Here is a 17,175-nt window from a genome sequence, read left to right as displayed (position 1 = left end):
CATGTGTTGAAGCTGCATTCTCTCTTTTGACCACCAGGGGGCGACTCCTCTGGTTGTATAGAAGTCTATGCTTCATGTGTTGAAGCTGCATTCTCTCTCCTGACCACCAGGGGGCGACTCCTCTGGTTGAATAGAAGTCTATGCTTCATGTGTTAAAGCTGCATTCTCTCTCCTGACCACCAGGGGGCGACTCCTCTGGTTGTATAGAAGTCTATGCTTCATGTGTTGAAGCTGCATTGTCTCTTTTGACCACCAGGGGGCGACTCCTCTGGTTGTATAGAAGTCTATGCTTCATGTGTTGAAGCTGCATTCTCTCTCCTGGCCACCAGGGGGCGACTCCTCTGGTTGTATAGAAGTCTATATAAGTGACTCTACTTCTCTCCTGATGTATTCCCTCAGTAAACATTGTAAACATGAGTTTATGTCTCAATCTCTAGTTTCAAGTCTTCTTCTATACAGCATCATGTTCATTTATGGTCATTTAGAGTCAAACAGACCATAAAGCAGGGGACGCTTTGGGGGCGGGGCTACCAGGTGATTGACAGGTCGTCTGTACGGCGTCTCTACGTCCTTCGTGTTGCAAATATGGTCGCTGCCGTTCATCCGCGGTGGAAAATCTCTGACGCCCGTTTGTACATTATTTATCTTGCTTGGCCGGAGTCATCATGTCACCCGAGGAGGGAGGGAGGGAAGGAAGGAGGGAGGAAGAGAGGGAGGGGGAGAGAGAGAGAGTCCTCGAAGAAAACCTCATTAATAAAAGAATAATGCATCTGTAACTATTTACGGTTGAAGCAGAACAGTCTTTCGTGGGCTGATCCCTCGGTTGGCCGCTTCGTCCATTTTAAATTGGAACCACGTGTCTGGCGGCTGAAACGACAATGTAGTTATCAACGTGTGTGTCTGTGTGTGTTTAGACGGGAAACCAGCATCGGTTTGTGTATTTTACATGTATGTAAATGTTGCATGTTGAATGTAAAGGAAAGATGAGCGACACTGAGGCTTGTTTGTGATGGAGATCCTCCCGCAGGCAGAGCCTTTGCAACCGTATCGTTGTGTGTTTTATTTCAATATGCACGCACAACTCGTACCCACACTGAACAGGAGTTATTATTCCACTGCAGTTTTTTATTTAACTTGTAAATTGCAGGTCTGAGATCTGTTGTTCCAGCTTCTCAGCTGTGGATATTTTCAGTTTTTCTGACATAATAGCTTAATATTTTAATGCAGAGGTGTCTGGATGAACTAGTTTTTGTTCTAACCGCGGTTGTGTGTGCCTTAAATCTGCAGCGTGGGGGGATTAATTACACAAATATAAGTTATATTCTGTAAATATAATAAGTGATCCGGAGATCGCTGCGATAGCTTTCTAGTCGCGGATCCCTGAAGACGAGGAAAAGGGATTAAAAGCGCGAAGAGTCCAGGATGCGTTCAAGCTCCATGCAGTAAAAAAACGACCAAATGCTGTCATAAAAGTAGTTACAGGTGAAATGACTCGTAGATCGACAGACAATGAAGCAACCAGATATTTTAATAATTGATTAAAAGAGTGAATATTGATGTTTATGGGCACGTTTTCAAATTTCTCGTCCATTTTTTTTTCATGGACAAAATAATGAATTGGTTTATTCCAGCTCCTAAAAATGAATAAAATGTGTCGTCTGTGTGTTGTCATGTGATCAATTAGACTCCCGCTGCCAGTGGGCTGAATCAAAGTGGGTCAGAGCGTCTCTGGAACACTTCGTCCTCTTTCTGCTCTCACCCTCTTCTTCCTCTTCTTCCTCTTCTTCTTTAAAAAAAATCTCTTCTCTTTACACGCCCCCTTTTTTTTTTCCTCTCCTGGGTTCTCTTACACCTGCAAGCTGCTTTAGCCATTAGCCGATTGCTATTCCGATCACACCGCCGTGATAAAATGTCCTCCTCTGTGTGGCTCTTCCTCGTCCTCGTCCTCCTCCTCGCCTCTTGTTCATCACACTATTCAGGCGTGTCCGCTCGGCCTCCGTCTGAGCGCCACAATGGTCGGGTTTGTGGCGGCCTTTTGAAGCTTTGGCAGCGAGCTCACCAGAACCAACGAGCTGAGGCCTCAGGGCTGAGGACAGAGGACAGAGGACAGAGGAAGGATGGACTGAGGACAGAGGAAGGATGGACGGGGCTCATTTCCTTGATGGCCGATTCCAAAAAATAAATAAATATGTGGTTTCTCTTTTTGACATGAAGCGGAACGTCGGCTTGTGTCTCAAAAACAGAAGTAAAATGTCCGACTTGTTTATTTAATTAGTGCTGGTGACTCGTGTGTGTGTGTGTGTGTGTGTGTGTGTGTCTGTCGGTCGGTGTGTGTGGGTCTGTTAGTGCGTGTGTGGGGGTTTGTCGGTGTATGTCTGTCTGTCTGTCGTTGTGTGTCTGTGCGTCTGTCTGTATATGTGTCTGTTGTTGTGTGTCTGTCGGTCGGTGTGTGTGTCTGTTTGTCCGTGTGTGTGGGTCTGTTGGTGTGTGTGTGTGTGGGTCTGTAGGTGTATGCATGTCGTTGTGTGTCTGTCAGTGTCTGTGTGTCTGTCGGTATGTGTGTCTGTTGTTGTGTGTCTGTCTGTCGGTCGGTGTGTGTGTCTGTTTGTCCGTGTCTGTGGGTCTGTTAGTGTGTGTGTGGGGGTCTGTTGGTGTATGCATGTCGTTGTGTGTCTGTCAGTGTCTGTGCGTCTGTCTGTCTGTGTGTCTGTCTGTCCGTGTGTGTGTCTGTTTGTCGATGGTCGGTCTGTCGGTGTGTGTCCGTCTGTGTCTGTCTGTGTGTGTGTGTGTCTGTCTGTCTGTCTGTCTGTCTGTCGGTGTGTGTGTGTGTATGTGTGTGTGTGTGTGTGTGTGTGTGTGTGTGTGTCTGAATTCATCATCTTTATATTTTTACTCTGTTCTGATATTTCTGTTCCTCCACCTCTCTGCGGGTCGAGGTGGAGGAACTCGATATATCTCCGCGGGCCAATGTGGTCTGAATGAATTACATTTTTCTCTAAAGAAATATGCGCCTACGTCAGCAATGAAATCCTTTTTTTTTTTTTTAAAAACAGCGACTGAGCCGACCGCTCGACTCCCCGACAGGTGAGCGAGTCCACGCGGCGAGGAGTTTAAATATAGTGCCGAGCTTCTAAGAAAAGTTATTCAGCTGCTCGTCTGGTGGTTCATATAAGACACGGTCATGTGGGGGCGAGGGGGCGTGGCCTATGTGAAGATGACACCCAGGAAACGTGTGCTGGTAGCAAAAGGTGAAAGGTCACCCTCTTGCTTTGTGTGTCTTCTCCTCCAGGCCCTCCAGAAGTTGGCCAATCAGTATCTGAAGAGGGAATGGCCGGACAGCGTGACGGAGGAACGAGCGGACGAAAGGTAACGAAACCTGTTTCCTTAAGTCCCGCCCCTTTTCGAGCTAGTCGTAGCGTAGCGTAGCATTGGCTAGCTCCGACGTCTATCCGTCTCTGCTCCTCAGACGCTCATCTTAGGTTTCTTCGTGTTCAGAGGAGAGCTTAGAAGAAGATGTACGCTTATAAAATATTATAAAACATGTGGAGCTCAACATTACAGCTAATGAGTTAGCAACTATTTAGCATTTTCATCATTTCTTCTGGTTATTGATTACGTTTTTGGCTCGTTCATCGCTCCCTAAACGCGATTTGGCACAAATGTCCAGTGGATTGAGGTCAAAGGTCATGTGACCTCACAAAAGGACCAAAAAGCTTTTTTTAATCCTAGTTTTCATTTTTTTTTTGCTGTTTCCCGTTTCATAAATGTGAGGATTTTATTTTATTTTTCTCCATATATGACAGTATGATGAGGTTTTATATCATTGGCTTCTGAACACGTCACCTTGCGTTGTCGTCACTGAATTCTTTATTTTCTAGAAAAGGTTTTTACGCAAACAAGTAAAATCATCATTAAGTTGCAACTTTCATGCACAAATAATCGTGCAGCCGAACTCCGAAATCATCATTTCTCAAAAATTCCCTGCAAAAAACGACGTCAAATTGCTTGCAGCGGGTGTGAAGTGAACCCTCTCTGTGTGTTTTCAGGAACATGTACTGGGTGTGGAGGGCCTACCTGGAGGGCACGGTTCAGCTCACCCAGTCCAGAATCGGCGCCTGCGACAACTACAAGGTCCAGGTGGCCGACCCGGCCAAGACGGGCCGTCTGCAGAAGGAACAGCAGCTGAGGAAGGTAACGGCCGGCCCTCCGTCCGCCACACTTTGTCCTCAGTGGACGGCGCCTCGGCGTCGCTTCCAGCGGAAAACTTTGCGCGAACGACCTGCGTCATCCTGATAAAACAATCTGCCACATGAGGACAGACGCCGCAGCTGCTGTTATCATCACTAATAACTGCTATCAGCTCGGTATTGATGCCACTGCAGCGCTGGACTTGGTGCTCAGATACGACTTTTGATTTGTGCCGCCTCGTTCCCCCTCTTCTTCACGCCATCCACCTCGATGCATATCACTCAGGAGTTTGTGTAAAGCTCTTTCTCTCTCTCTCTCTCTCTCCTCCTCAGTGTATTGAACAGCTGACGGTGGTTCAAGCGGAGCTGCAGGAGTCGGTGAAGGAGCTGACGAAGAGCAGGAAGAAGTACCAGGAGGCCGAGACGATGGCTCAGGCCGTCAGAGAGAAGGCCGAGCTGGACGCCAAGTACGAACCAAAAGATATGACTCTGGTCGTGTTCTTTTAGGGGTTTAAAGGCGAATGCATCGAGTGGAAGATGTACTGTATGTTGAAGTTACACCAGAATCAATTGCTGCTGCGTTTTGACCCAATGAAACGGCTTCGAAGAGCAAATCCCAAGCGGCTGGTTCAAATAGGACCAAATGGTTTTAATGGGTGCTGCTTTTTCTTTTGGACATCGTAGTAGAAAGAGTGTCGTTTGTTTGTTTTTGGACAAAACGAGCAGAATCAATGGACATTTTTTCCACAATTTTCTGATATTTTTAGCGACCAAACCAGTAAAAGATGAACTCCAGACATGTTTTGAGACAAAAAAATCTGCTTTTGTACAATTCTTTTGGGTCTAAGATGGTTTTTCAATAAGTTCCATCACCTAGTATAGAAACTATAGCACTTCAAAAGCTTCTCAAAGACACTTAAAGCAATATAAAAATGCATTTCAAAACTTTCCACCTCACACATCAGGACAAATCAAATAGTAAAGTATGACTTCATTGGAGGCTAATAAGGATTATCTTATCACTTGGTTTTATTATTTGAAAATACAGTTTTTATTACCTTTTTATTATTCAAAGAAGTGCTTTCTCGCGTCTGACTTCAAGTTCATACGTAATGATCTATCTCCTCTGCATATGTGCACGTTCTCCTGGCGCAACATGAGCAGCTGGCACCGACACTCACATTGCAGACATTTCTTCTGCCCATCAGGGAAGTTTTGGTTATAGAGCAGCTCGGCCGGCCGGGTTGGCGCGCGTGCTAACACTACAAATACTACTTTCTCCTGGCCTCGTGTGTACACAGACGCATTCTTCTGAGCGTCTGCTGAGTCACTGGAGGTCATCTGGGTGCGAAGAAGAAGAAGAAGAAGAAGAAGAAGAAGTCAAGTCGGCTAATTCAATCTCGCATTTACACGTCGAAACAGTTTGTTTCTTTCCTCGCCGAATAACCGCAGAATCTTGACTTTGTGTATTTGTTGCAGCTGCAGTCGGTCTCGTTTTAGAGCAAACAACGTGCATTTAAGTGACCTAGAAAAAGTAGGTCACGCGTGTTGTCAGAGCGTGTTTACGTGCACTGTAGTATCCAGGTTACTGTACATCTCGTCATCTCGTTCGTGAACGTGTCCTGATTTGACAAATGGTTGAACTGACTCACTTCGACTAGAAGATGCTACTTGATGTTATTGTTGCAGAGTTATTTAAGATACGTCAACACACCGCGTCACGCTTGAAGTCGTATTTATGCACATGCGTACGCGCTAAAAGCAGATTAGGAACCTGGCCGCTACCCGAATACAAGAAATCTGGTTTCTTTAACTCTCGGTTTCTCGTTTAAAAGACATTTTAAAGGGACGCCGTGTCGGATCCAGTGACACCTAGTGGCGAGGTTGCAGATTGCTACCAACTAAATGCCCCTTGGCTCACGTTACGACAGTTTCACAGACGTTTATTCAACTACGGTGGCCTGCAAGGGACATGAAAACCCAAAAGGCCAGCGTCTGGGCTGCTGTAGAAACATGGCCGACTCCTTAAAGAACACCTCTCTTTTTAGATTGTAAGCGAATGAAAACAACTATTTTTTTAATTTTTATTATCTTCTCTTCAGGTCCAAGCTAAGTCTCTTCCAGTCCAGATCCAGTCTTCAGAGGGCGAGTGTGAAGGTAAGAGATCTTCACCTCACAACATAAACATCTAAACTGCTCGTTTTTATTTTTTTTTTTGCAGTCATCAGTTTACTTTTACCTTCCAGCTGAAAGCCAAGAGGAGCGAGTGTAACTCCAAAGCCACGCACGCCCGAAACGACTACCTTCTGATGCTAGCGGCCGCTAACGCTCACCAGCAGCGCTACTACGACACAGACCTCATGGACTGCATCAAGGTGAGGAGGCGCACTGTGGAGGGATGGAGGGAGAGATGGAGGTAAACACGGACGGAGAACTTTTACCATTCTGTCTGCAGGTGTCGGATGGAAGAATCTACGAGCAGGTGAAGGACTACCTGGTCTCGCTGTGTCAGACGGAGCTGGAAAGCTACCAGGCCGTCCACGACACCTTCAACCAGCTGTTGAACAGCTCCAACGGGGTGAGTCTCCACAACCAGAACTTCACCTTTTTTATATCCAATAGTTTCAATATTGCGTTAGGCTAATCGGCTAGCATCGGCTAAGTGACACAGACATGTCTGCGTCAAAGATCCTCAGTACAATTTGTGAATAATACATGTTTATGACAAAAAAACATGCAAAACTAAAGACGTTCTCATCGGCCTGAACTGTGCTTTTGTGTTTTAATACAATAAGTCAATGTTAGCATGTTTACGCACTTGCTAACCATGAGCACGTTAGCATCGTCACTGTGTAGACGTTAGCATCCTGATGGTTTAACTCGAGGCACCCAGATTATAAAGACACTGATATCTTGAGGAAAGTTATTTATCATTTAATATATTTCATTGTGTTTAGATTTGGCAAAAAATAGATCTAGATATGGACCTGCCCAACGGATAACCCTTGACTTTTAATTTATTAGCCTAAACGAAGCATAGATGTTGGCGTCAAAGATCCTCAGTACATTTTGTGAAAATACATGTTTGCTTAGCAGCAGAAAAGTTGATTAAAAAACTTTATTTAGTTATTTATTCATCGCAACTTGATCCAAACCCTGAAGGTTTTGAGTCCAAAACATTAAGTTCATTGTCTTAAACTGCTAAAATGAAATGTACATGAAAGAGAAGAAGAGGTCTCACTCTGTTGGAGTTGTTGGAACTCCAGAAACACTCATCTTCATCGTGAGGGGTCTTCATCACAAACCAGTCGAGTTTAATTTAGTCTTGTCATCTCGTCGCTCACGGGGTTAAATGTTGACGGCCAGAAAACCAGCCAAAGTATCCGAGAAGCTGCGATCTGAGAGTTTTGTTTTTCCTACACTAATAATAGACGGAGATGAAAAAGATAAAAGATTTAAGAATAGATTCATTGCGTCAGAGCTGAGAAATGTTCCTCTGGAGAGCAGCTGCGACTCAACAGCATCAAAAGCACCAGCAATCAGAACCACGTCGGGTTCTTCTGTCACAAGCGCAGATTTTGTGTGTGTGTGTGTGTGTGTGTGTGTGTGTGTGTGTGTGTGTGTGAGTGTGAGAGATCTGGAAGGATCTTTTTGAACACTCGAGCTTTCAGCGATCCCGTTTTTCCCCCCAAAAAGTGTGCAAATGCCATGAAGCCCTTCATGGTGCGTTCAGGGTCACCCTTGCTGTCTTTGGACGCTGTCTACCGGGCTCGCTGCCCCGCTAATTTATTTGGAGGGTGTGCGTTACCTCTCGGCTCCTCGGTTTACACGCACTCGAGCCGCCGTTGGCCTCGTCCAGTCTGAGGCGGTTCAGGTTCCTCGCCGCAGATGAAGGGACACTTTTATTTTCATGGCAGTTTCTCAGCGTTGCTTCCTGACGCAGATCTCACGAGGTGCTTTCATGTCACGTGAGACTCAATCTGACGAGATGAAGCGCTCCTACGTTTGATTCTTTTATTGTGTGTTTAGTTTTCACTGTGCAGCTTATACAAATCTGGGGAAACTAAACACGTGAATCTCAGTGGGGAACAAAAACCTTTTCCAGATGAAGTTACATTCATCGGTGGGACGTCCCGTGCAGGGCGTTCTCTTTAATTATCTCCACCTTTTCAGCCTCTGAAACTGGAGGCCTTCGTCTTTTTGAAAGAGAAAAGAAACACTGAGCAACAGAATCAATCGACTAAGAGGTTGTTTCTTTTATTTTGATCGTTGATATCTGTCAAAACTTCAACATGCATTTCCTCTTTTGCCCCCGTTAGGTTCTGCAGGAGTTCCACCAGCAGCAGTTTGTGCAGAAGAACCTCGTGTTTCAGCGAGCGCCCGAATTCTCCTTCCAGCCCATCGACTCCGATACGGTAATAAATGAAATAAACCCTTTTTTCCTTTCCTGCAGTAGAGCGTTAGTCGTTTCTTAGGTTGCTCAATGTGTCGCAAAGTGTTGCGTAAAGTGTCTGTGCGGTCGATGTTGTATCAGACACGCTTGGGGGTTCCACAGAAAACTTTTTTTTTATCATATTTGGTAGAAAACACGGTAAAGCTCCTGTGACTTAAGTGGCTAGTTGACTACATTTAAGGAGTAGTTTATGCTTAAAATACAGGAGCCGTGAATTCCCCGACCGCACGCTGTTAACATGTGTGAGATATAACTTCTGACTGCACTGAAATCGTCAAAAATCAAATGTGGGTCGACAAACAAATCCAGTTTCAGAGCCCTGAAGCCGCCGTACACGTTAGCCGCGGCTGTTAGCTAACACTCAATAAATATTATTTTAGCGTTTGGCTCTCGGGTTGCTAAAAATAACTTGTAAACAAGGATGTGGGGAGCAGATGGCGGCCTGTTAGCATCGTCACTGTGTAGACGTTAGCATCCTGATGATTTAGCTCGAGGCACTGATGCTGATGCTAGCGCTGCTGCTAGGTTTCAGCTAGCTTCCTGCTAGCTACTCGACAACCACTAAAGGTAGCGGGACCAGCTCCGGCTCGACGCCCGACGTGGGCAGTAGCAGCAGGGAGCTAGCAGCAGCGCTAACTTGCTACAACGGGTAGTAGCGGCTTGTAACCCGACATGTAGAAAAGGGATGGAGGCTTTAACAAGCAGCGGCACGGGAATCAAACCAGCGGCCTCGCACACGACAGGACATGAACATTGACCAGTTGCACACGTTCGGTGTTTGCTCGTGTCGCTCGGGCTTTTTATTACAGTCGTATTTAATTATGGCTGGAGGCCGATACAGTGGAGCGGCGAGAGCAAAGACAGCCGCAGGAAAGAAAAGCACAAAGTGCTGCAACGCACGCAGTTGCACATTAACAACGTAATTATGTCAGCTTCCCCTTATCATTACCGCCATGACTTTCCAGAGTTGTAAAATCCTTCCTCGTTTCATACCGTGAACAGCTGTCGAGTGTTTCCAGCATCAACTTCATGCATCTCCAGCTTTTCAACCGGACTCCCTCGGATTGTGTTTCACCATTTCCCAGCAGCCCCCATTGGTTCTGCGCTGGTTTGTGCTGAATCTCCCGCTGTGATCTTATCAAAATCTGCTCTCCCAGCTGTTCCCCCCCCACGTGGGGCTATAAAAGTGTTGCATCTCGACAACGTGAAACCTCACTTGAGTGGTGCTGCAGTCTGCTTTTAATTACAGCGTCGCACACTTGTTCACCAAGTCTCAGTTTTCCACCCATACTGGTAATTTAAAGCATTTTCTTTCTTGCCCTCTATGAAACATTTAAACATCTGCATGATTGTAAAACAAAAAAAGTTTTTACTGTCACACTCTTAAACACAACCGTGGTGTGCTAAACGTGCCAGAGGCAGGGTTCTCACGGTCATGGAAAACCTGGAAAATGTGTGATTTTTTTAGGCCTGGAAAAAGCCCTTGAGAAAAAAATGGTAAAAAGTCTAGAAAATTTGGTTAAAAGTCACAGAAAATAGATTCAAAAGTCACGGAAATTTGGTTAAAAGTCACGGAAATTTGGTTAAAAGTCATGGAAATTTGGGTAAGTCATGGAAATTTGGGTAAGTCATGGAAATTTGGGTAAGTCATGGAAATTTGGGTAAGTCATGGAAATTTGGGTAAGTCATGGAAATGTCTTTAAAAGTCATGGAAACTTGGTTAAAAGTCATGGAAACTTGGTTAAAAGTCATGGAAATTTGGTTAAAAGTCATGGAAATTTGGTTAAAAGTCATGGAAATTTGGTTAAAAGTCATGGAAATTTGGTTAAAAGTCATGGAAATTTGGGTAAGTCATGGAAATTTGGGTAAGTCATGGAAATGTCTTTAAAAGTCATGGAAATGTGGTTAAAAGTCATGGAAATGTGGTTAAAAGTCATAGAAATGTGGTTAAAAGTCATAGAAATCCATTAGTCAGAATGTGCATGAACCCTGCAGAGGTGTTGGGTTGGCCGCGCTGCACATGAACGCATCGCGGTGCAGCGTCGCGTACGTCTTTTTTCCGGGCCGCCCGCCGCCGCCGCCGCTCTCGTCCTCCGCTCCGCCGGTCAACACTGGACAATTTGTTCAAACTGCAAATACTGGCGTTGTTTTCGTTGGAAGTCAAACAAGCAGCAGCCTGTTCCTAAAGAAAACATCAGTGGTGGAGGGAGAGAGCGCCTCCCTGCCTCCCCTCTGCTCCTCCCCTCCCAAAACCGCTCGCACCAGACAGAGGGATCCGGTAAGGAAGAGAGCCGAGCTGGGAGGGGAGGGGCAGCAGGGAAGGCCGGAGCGCCGTGAACGTCCCGTCTGTGAAAAGGAGGCATTGTGAGCGGGCCGACCCTCCCCACCCGGTGAGCCTCTCCCTGCATGCACACACCGCTGTTGTCAGGCGGAAAACCTCCCAACTCACATTTTGAGGGATTTATTTTTATTTTTAATGGATCAAAAGTCAAATTGTAAAAATTGAATTCCACATGACCGGTTGAAATATAGTTTTTATTTCTCACCGTTTTACCACGACTGCTCTTATTATGGCTTTTACTTCTATTTTGTTACATTTCGAAAATTGTTTTGTCTTTAAGTTGCAGTTTAAAATGTTTTTTTTGTGTGTATCTTGGTCCACAATCATCGGTGACACATTTATAACTGCACTGTAAGAAATGTGCTACACAAACATAGTGTGATAGATTCATGTGTAGAGAGAGAATGCAGCTTTAACACACGAAGCATGGACTTCTATACAACCAGAGGAGTCGCCCCCTGGTGGTCAGGAGAGAGAATGCAGCTTTAACACATGAAGCATAGACTTCTATACAACCAGAGGAGTCGCCCCCTGGTGGTCAGGAGAGAGAATGCAGCTTTAACACATAAAGCATAGACTTCTATACAACCAGAGGAGTCGCCCCCTGGTGGTCAGGAGAGAGAATGCAGCTTTAACACGTGAAGCATAGACTTCTATACAACCAGAGGAGTCGCCCCCTGGTGGTCAGGAGAGAGAATGCAGCTTTAACACACGAAGCATGGACTTCTATACAACCAGAGGAGTCGCCCCCTGGTGGTCAGGAGAGAGAATGCAGCTTTAACACATGAAGCACAGACTTCTATACAACCAGATGAATGTTTCTGTACAACCTAAGCGTCCCCTGCTTTATGGTCTGTTTGACTCTAAATGACCATAATTTACTAAATGAACATCATGCTGTATAGAAGAAGACTTGAAACTAGAGATTGAGACATAAACTCATGTTTACAATGTTTACTGAGGGAAAACATCAAGAGAGAAGTAGAGTCACTTATATAGACTTCTATACAACCAGAGGAGTCGCCCCCTGGTGGTCAGGAGAGAGAATGCAGCTTTAACACATGAAGCATAGACTTCTATACAACCAGAGGAGTCGCCCCCTGGTGGTCAGGAGAGAGAATGCAGCTTTAACACATGAAGCATAGACTTCTATACAACCAGAGGAGCCGCCCCCTGGTGGTCAGGAGAGAGAATGCAGCTTTAACACATGAAGCATAGACTTCTATACAACCAGAGGAGTCGCCCTCTGGTGGTCAGGAGAGAGAATGCAGCTTTAACACATGAAGCATAGACTTCTATACAACCAGAGGAGTCGCCCCCTGGTGGTCAGGAGAGAGAATGCAGCTTTAACACATGAAGCATGGACTTCTATACAACCAGATGAATGTTTCTGTACAACCTAAATGGAGCCTGAATGAACAGGCGGTTGAAGCTCTCTTCCAGCTGTGCTGAAAGGTTCTGTGTGACTCGTGAAGAGGAAGTTTCCACCTCGACACGAAGGTGTGATCAGAACTTCTCTGACATCTTGAGAAACCACCCGGTCTCTCTCAGACGCCGAGATTTTTATATTTTGGAAACTTTCACTTTACAAGGAATTATTTGTGCTTCTTTCGACGTGACGTCGTTTGCAGGAAATGTATTATTTGGACAAACCACCTCTCTTTAAGAAAACCCTTTTTTTTTCATGGTAGAAGGTAAAACACTCCATGTTCCTCGACACCGAGTCAGCAAAGTGTCCGACTCTGACTTTAAAGCCTTTTTCTGGACACCAAGATGAAACTGTGTATCAGAGGTTATGCGACATGCCCGACCAACAGCAACCATGCATCCCAGTGGGAGTAATAGATGCAACATGAAAGATATTGATCGCTGTCTCTCTGTTCGCAGGTGATGCAGCTGCAGAAGGAGAGCGGCACGTCGGAGGAGCACAGTCTGGACAAAGAGGCGAGGAAGTGGGCGAGCCGCGTGGCCCGCGAATACAAGAGCGTCATCCACACGCAGCGGGTGAGGAGCACAGCGCCCCGACGGGGACTTTCATATGAAAATAAGATCATAGGCCGTCGAGCACGCCTTCGCTTGAAAGGGAGGATTGTGCTGCGAAGAAGAAGAAACGGAATGACGAGAGAGACGTCGATGTCTGAGACTTCAATTTCTTATTTCTGATGCGGGATTGTCTGCAGGATACTTGAGATGAAATTCAGATTTAACTTCATTGTCATTGTAGAAGTAGTAATATAAGTACTCGCTCAACTAAAGGCAGTTTTAGCCTTTGTGCTGAGAAAATATTTTTTAAAAATAACAGTATGAGTAGTATGAGCAAAATTTATGAAAGTTTTTGGAACGTTTTAGTGCAAAATGTGATGGAGATTCTCATAAATCTGAAGATCTGTCAGGTTATGGAATAGTGGCTGGATTTAGTTGGATAATATGATGGAAAATAAGGTCTGAGGCAAACGAGCGTTTATGTTTTTTACACATTTTTAAAGCGTGAATCTTCAAAATATGTATGAACCCTGCACTTAAAAAGCTTCTAAATTCGCCAGATGGATTTTTACTGATGCATTTTATATCGTAGAACAAAACATTAAAATCTCTCAAGTAAAAAAAAACACATTGACTTTGAGACGAAGGAACTGGAAGTGCAACAAAAGTAATGTCCGTGTTTCAGGACTCGTTGCTGCATCTTTCTGTTACACAGCAGTGAAGAACACAAAGTTGTGTTTTTTTTCAGATTCTACGAGGAAGTCCGTCGGGCCGTAAATCAGTTTAATGAATTATTTAATGCGTCATGATGTGTTATTGTGTCCTTGTGCGCCGGCGAGCACGACACACCGGGACAGATAACTGAGATAGAGGAAAGAATAATGCGTTTTTATTGTGGAGCAATAAATTTATATTGTGCGTTCGTTCAACATTTTAATCAAACAGGAACGCTTCACAGATAAGAACGTTTAAAGGCGACGATGTGAAGTCACAGTTGTGCAATCACACAAGCGGAAGCACACACACACACACACACACACACACACACGGCTGTTTCCAATGCAAATGCATTGTTCTAAAAGTAAAAACAAGATAATAAAGTTTCGCAAAACTGTATTTATCTCCTTTTTATGTAAAGTTTGTGTTTTTAAATGCGATTAAAAAGCTGCAGCAGATCCACCAGAAAGTGTTTTTGTGCAGTTCTGTTATGCAAAAACATCTTTGCATCTCCGACGACTGGAAATTCATTTTTAAAAAGAGCATCGACTCTAAACACTCTGTCCCTATCAAACGTCCCATAAATATATAAATACACACACACACACACACACACACTCTGATATGTTGTGTGTGAGCCTTTAGCAGCTCCTCCTGGTTGCATTGTCGTCATAAATGTACCAACAACTATCACTGCATTACTTACAAACATGCCGATTCTCAGGCCGGCTCTGTTCTCAGTAGGGTTTTTCTTCTTCTGTGGTTTTTCAGAAGGTTCCTGTGGGAGGTTTAGAGCGGCCGGGCCGACCTAAACGATGCACGGACATGTTCGTGTCATTTAAATCATTTTTCTTCTAAACTGGAATCTGGCCTTTAACCAAAAGCAACAGCGTGGCTCAGTTTGATAACCATAAACCTGGAGATCATAAAATGATTCATTAATGCGACGAAGAGATAAGACCTCGTCATCTTCATCGTCATCTTCATCACCTTTTAACCCTTTCCCTGGTTTCATTCTGAAAGTCAGTCGTCGATCCGGTAAACTGTCTCCATGAAACAGGAAGTGAGTCGCTCGCTCCCCACTGAAGCGATCAGATTCAGTCACTTGATGATTTTATTTGTTATATATTTGTTTGTTTTTCGTTGTTTTGTTTGTTGTCTTGAGGCTCTGGAGGGATTCGGGACGCAGGAGATGTCGGAGCAGAACAACTGTGAGCTGGAGGCCAAGATGGAGGCGGCCAGGCAGAGTCTACGGAGGGCTGAGGTGTGTGTGTGTGTGCGTGTGTACAGGTGTGTGTGTCTGTCTGTGTGTGTGTGTTTGTCTGTGTACAGGTGTGTGTGTGTGTTCTCCAGTTGTGTCCTGTTCCTTGAAGTGGCTCCAGTGCTCCCCCTGCTGGTCACAATGATGAATCAACATTATGGTCTGAAACCTCTGCAGCGTTTAGTTAAATATATAATACATTATTTAATTTTTTTTGGACTGTTTGGATATAAATAGGTAAAAAAAAACATCACGTTCTCTCGATTTAATCAAGAAAATAATCATGAGATTAGTCGTCAATAAAGATGGTCACACTGTGCGGTGTGTGGATAGTCTCAAAGTCAGCGTGTGTGTTGATTTGTGTGCATCACAAAATGTGTACATTGAAAAACATCTCCGGTGAATTCAAAACTCTTTGGACTTCTTGGACGATAACATTGACTGGACCTTTTTGTGTGTGTGTGTGTGTGTGTGTGTGTGTGTGTGTGTGTTTCCTTTTCCCTGAACGCCGCAGACGGTCAAAGTGAAGGCCGAGGCCCGTCTGGACCTGCTGAGGGAGGCGGGCGTCGCGGTTGAAACGTGGCTGAAGAGCGCGATGAACCAGGTGATGGAGGAGCTGGAGAACGAACGCTGGAACAACCTCAATACCCATGATCCTTCACTCTCCGTAAGACCCGCAAACATGACTTTATTGTTACGTGTGTGTATATTTATTTTAAACAAAGAAATGAGTACAATGGCGGTCGTGTTTCTGCAGGGGACGGCAGATCTGGAGCGAGAGGACGAGGAGATGGAGGACAGCGGGGAGGTGCTGGACGACAGCAGCTCCAGCCCCTCGAGTACTCTGAAGAACTACCCGCTCACCTGCAAAGTACTCTACTCCTACAAGGTACACAACAGGATACTGAAACGCCTGCGGGCCTCCAGCGGAGCTGCCGACGTAAATGTTCTGATCCGGTTCCGTGTTTTGCAGGCGTCTCAGCCGGATGAGCTGACCATCGAGGAGCAGGAGATCCTGGAGGTCATCGACGACGGAGACATGGAGGACTGGGTCAAGGTAGCACAGATTTCAGTGTTTTCAGCTGGACCCATTTGGGTCAATACTGAACTACCAGGACGTCGTTGGTGGAAATGCTGAGTTTTTATATTTTTCTGCGTTTCCAGGCCCGGAACCGCGGCGGGCAGGTCGGCTACGTCCCGGAGAAATACCTGCAGCTCCCGTCCTCCAACAGCCTGCTCAGCATGCTGCAGGCTCTGGCCGCGCTGGACGCCCGGTCGCATTCCTCCAGCAACTCCACCGAACCGGAAACCGAACTAGCAACCGGCTCCGTCAACGGAGACTCCAGTGGTGAGGGATGCTCGCAGAGATCTGAATATTTAAAGATTATTATTTATTTATTTACAAAAATAAATATACTTTTTTTTAAATTAATGTATATATATTTTTTTGTATTATGTATTAATTTATAGATATATGTATATATTTTTTATTATTTATTTACATATATAAACATACATTTTATTTATTTGTATTATTATTTATATACATATATGTGAATATATATATATATTTTTTAATTAATTTATATGTATGTTTGTAATATGTTTTTATTTATATTCTTAATGTTTTATTATGTATTTATGTAAATATATATTTGTATTTATTATTATGTATTTATTAAAATGTATTTATTTATATTAATTTATATATTTTTTAAACATTTATTTATATATCAAATATTTCTTATTATATAAATTTTCAACCTGTCCTTGTCCTTTCAGTGTCCTTCGCGAAGGCCCTGTACGACTACGCGGGACAAACAGAGGACGAGCTGTCGTTTCCAGAAGGCGCCATCATCCGCATCCTGAGCAGGGAGACCCACGAGGACGACGGCTTCTGGGAGGGAGAGTTCAACGGCGTCGTCGGCGTTTTCCCCGCCGTCCTGGTGGAAGAGCTCGCCGGCGCGAACAGCGAGAACGGAGACGGACAAAGAGATGGAAGTTCACAGGTACGTTGATGCGGAGAAAAGAGCTTGAGGAAGGTACACTGAAGGGGGGGGGGGGGGGGGGAGAGATACGCTCACCTTCAATAAGACACGCCTACCTTCAATAAGACACGCCTAAGTTCAATAAGACACACCTACCTTCAATAAGACACGTCTTCCTTGAATAAGACACGCCCACTTTCAACTAGATACACACCTACCTTCCATAAGACACGCCCACCTTCAAT

At 44.8% G+C, this 17,175-nt stretch overlaps 1 protein-coding gene across 1 annotated transcript in view; it reads left to right on the top strand.

The window, feature by feature from the left end:
- LOC137802673 (F-BAR and double SH3 domains protein 2-like) overlaps positions 1–17,175 on the top strand; it is a 28,115-nt gene that overhangs the window by 6,599 nt on the left and 4,341 nt on the right. The window contains exons 4-17 of the mRNA XM_068600725.1: positions 3,290–3,366; positions 4,047–4,191; positions 4,521–4,654; positions 6,290–6,344; positions 6,434–6,562; positions 6,643–6,765; positions 8,507–8,602; positions 12,869–12,985; positions 14,847–14,945; positions 15,457–15,609; positions 15,700–15,831; positions 15,916–15,999; positions 16,107–16,290; positions 16,725–16,951. Of these exons, the coding sequence (XP_068456826.1) occupies positions 3,290–3,366; positions 4,047–4,191; positions 4,521–4,654; positions 6,290–6,344; positions 6,434–6,562; positions 6,643–6,765; positions 8,507–8,602; positions 12,869–12,985; positions 14,847–14,945; positions 15,457–15,609; positions 15,700–15,831; positions 15,916–15,999; positions 16,107–16,290; positions 16,725–16,951 (1,755 nt within the window). The remainder of the gene's footprint in view (positions 1–3,289; positions 3,367–4,046; positions 4,192–4,520; positions 4,655–6,289; positions 6,345–6,433; positions 6,563–6,642; positions 6,766–8,506; positions 8,603–12,868; positions 12,986–14,846; positions 14,946–15,456; positions 15,610–15,699; positions 15,832–15,915; positions 16,000–16,106; positions 16,291–16,724; positions 16,952–17,175) is intronic.

This window comes from Clinocottus analis, unplaced genomic scaffold (genome assembly GCF_023055335.1).
Source record: "Clinocottus analis isolate CAN_PGR_092001 unplaced genomic scaffold, fCliAna1.0.p SCAF_5, whole genome shotgun sequence".
Lineage (NCBI taxonomy): Eukaryota > Metazoa > Chordata > Actinopteri > Perciformes > Cottidae > Clinocottus > Clinocottus analis.
Note: the sequence above shows the minus strand (reverse complement) of the source record. Positions and strands in the feature narration are given on the sequence as shown.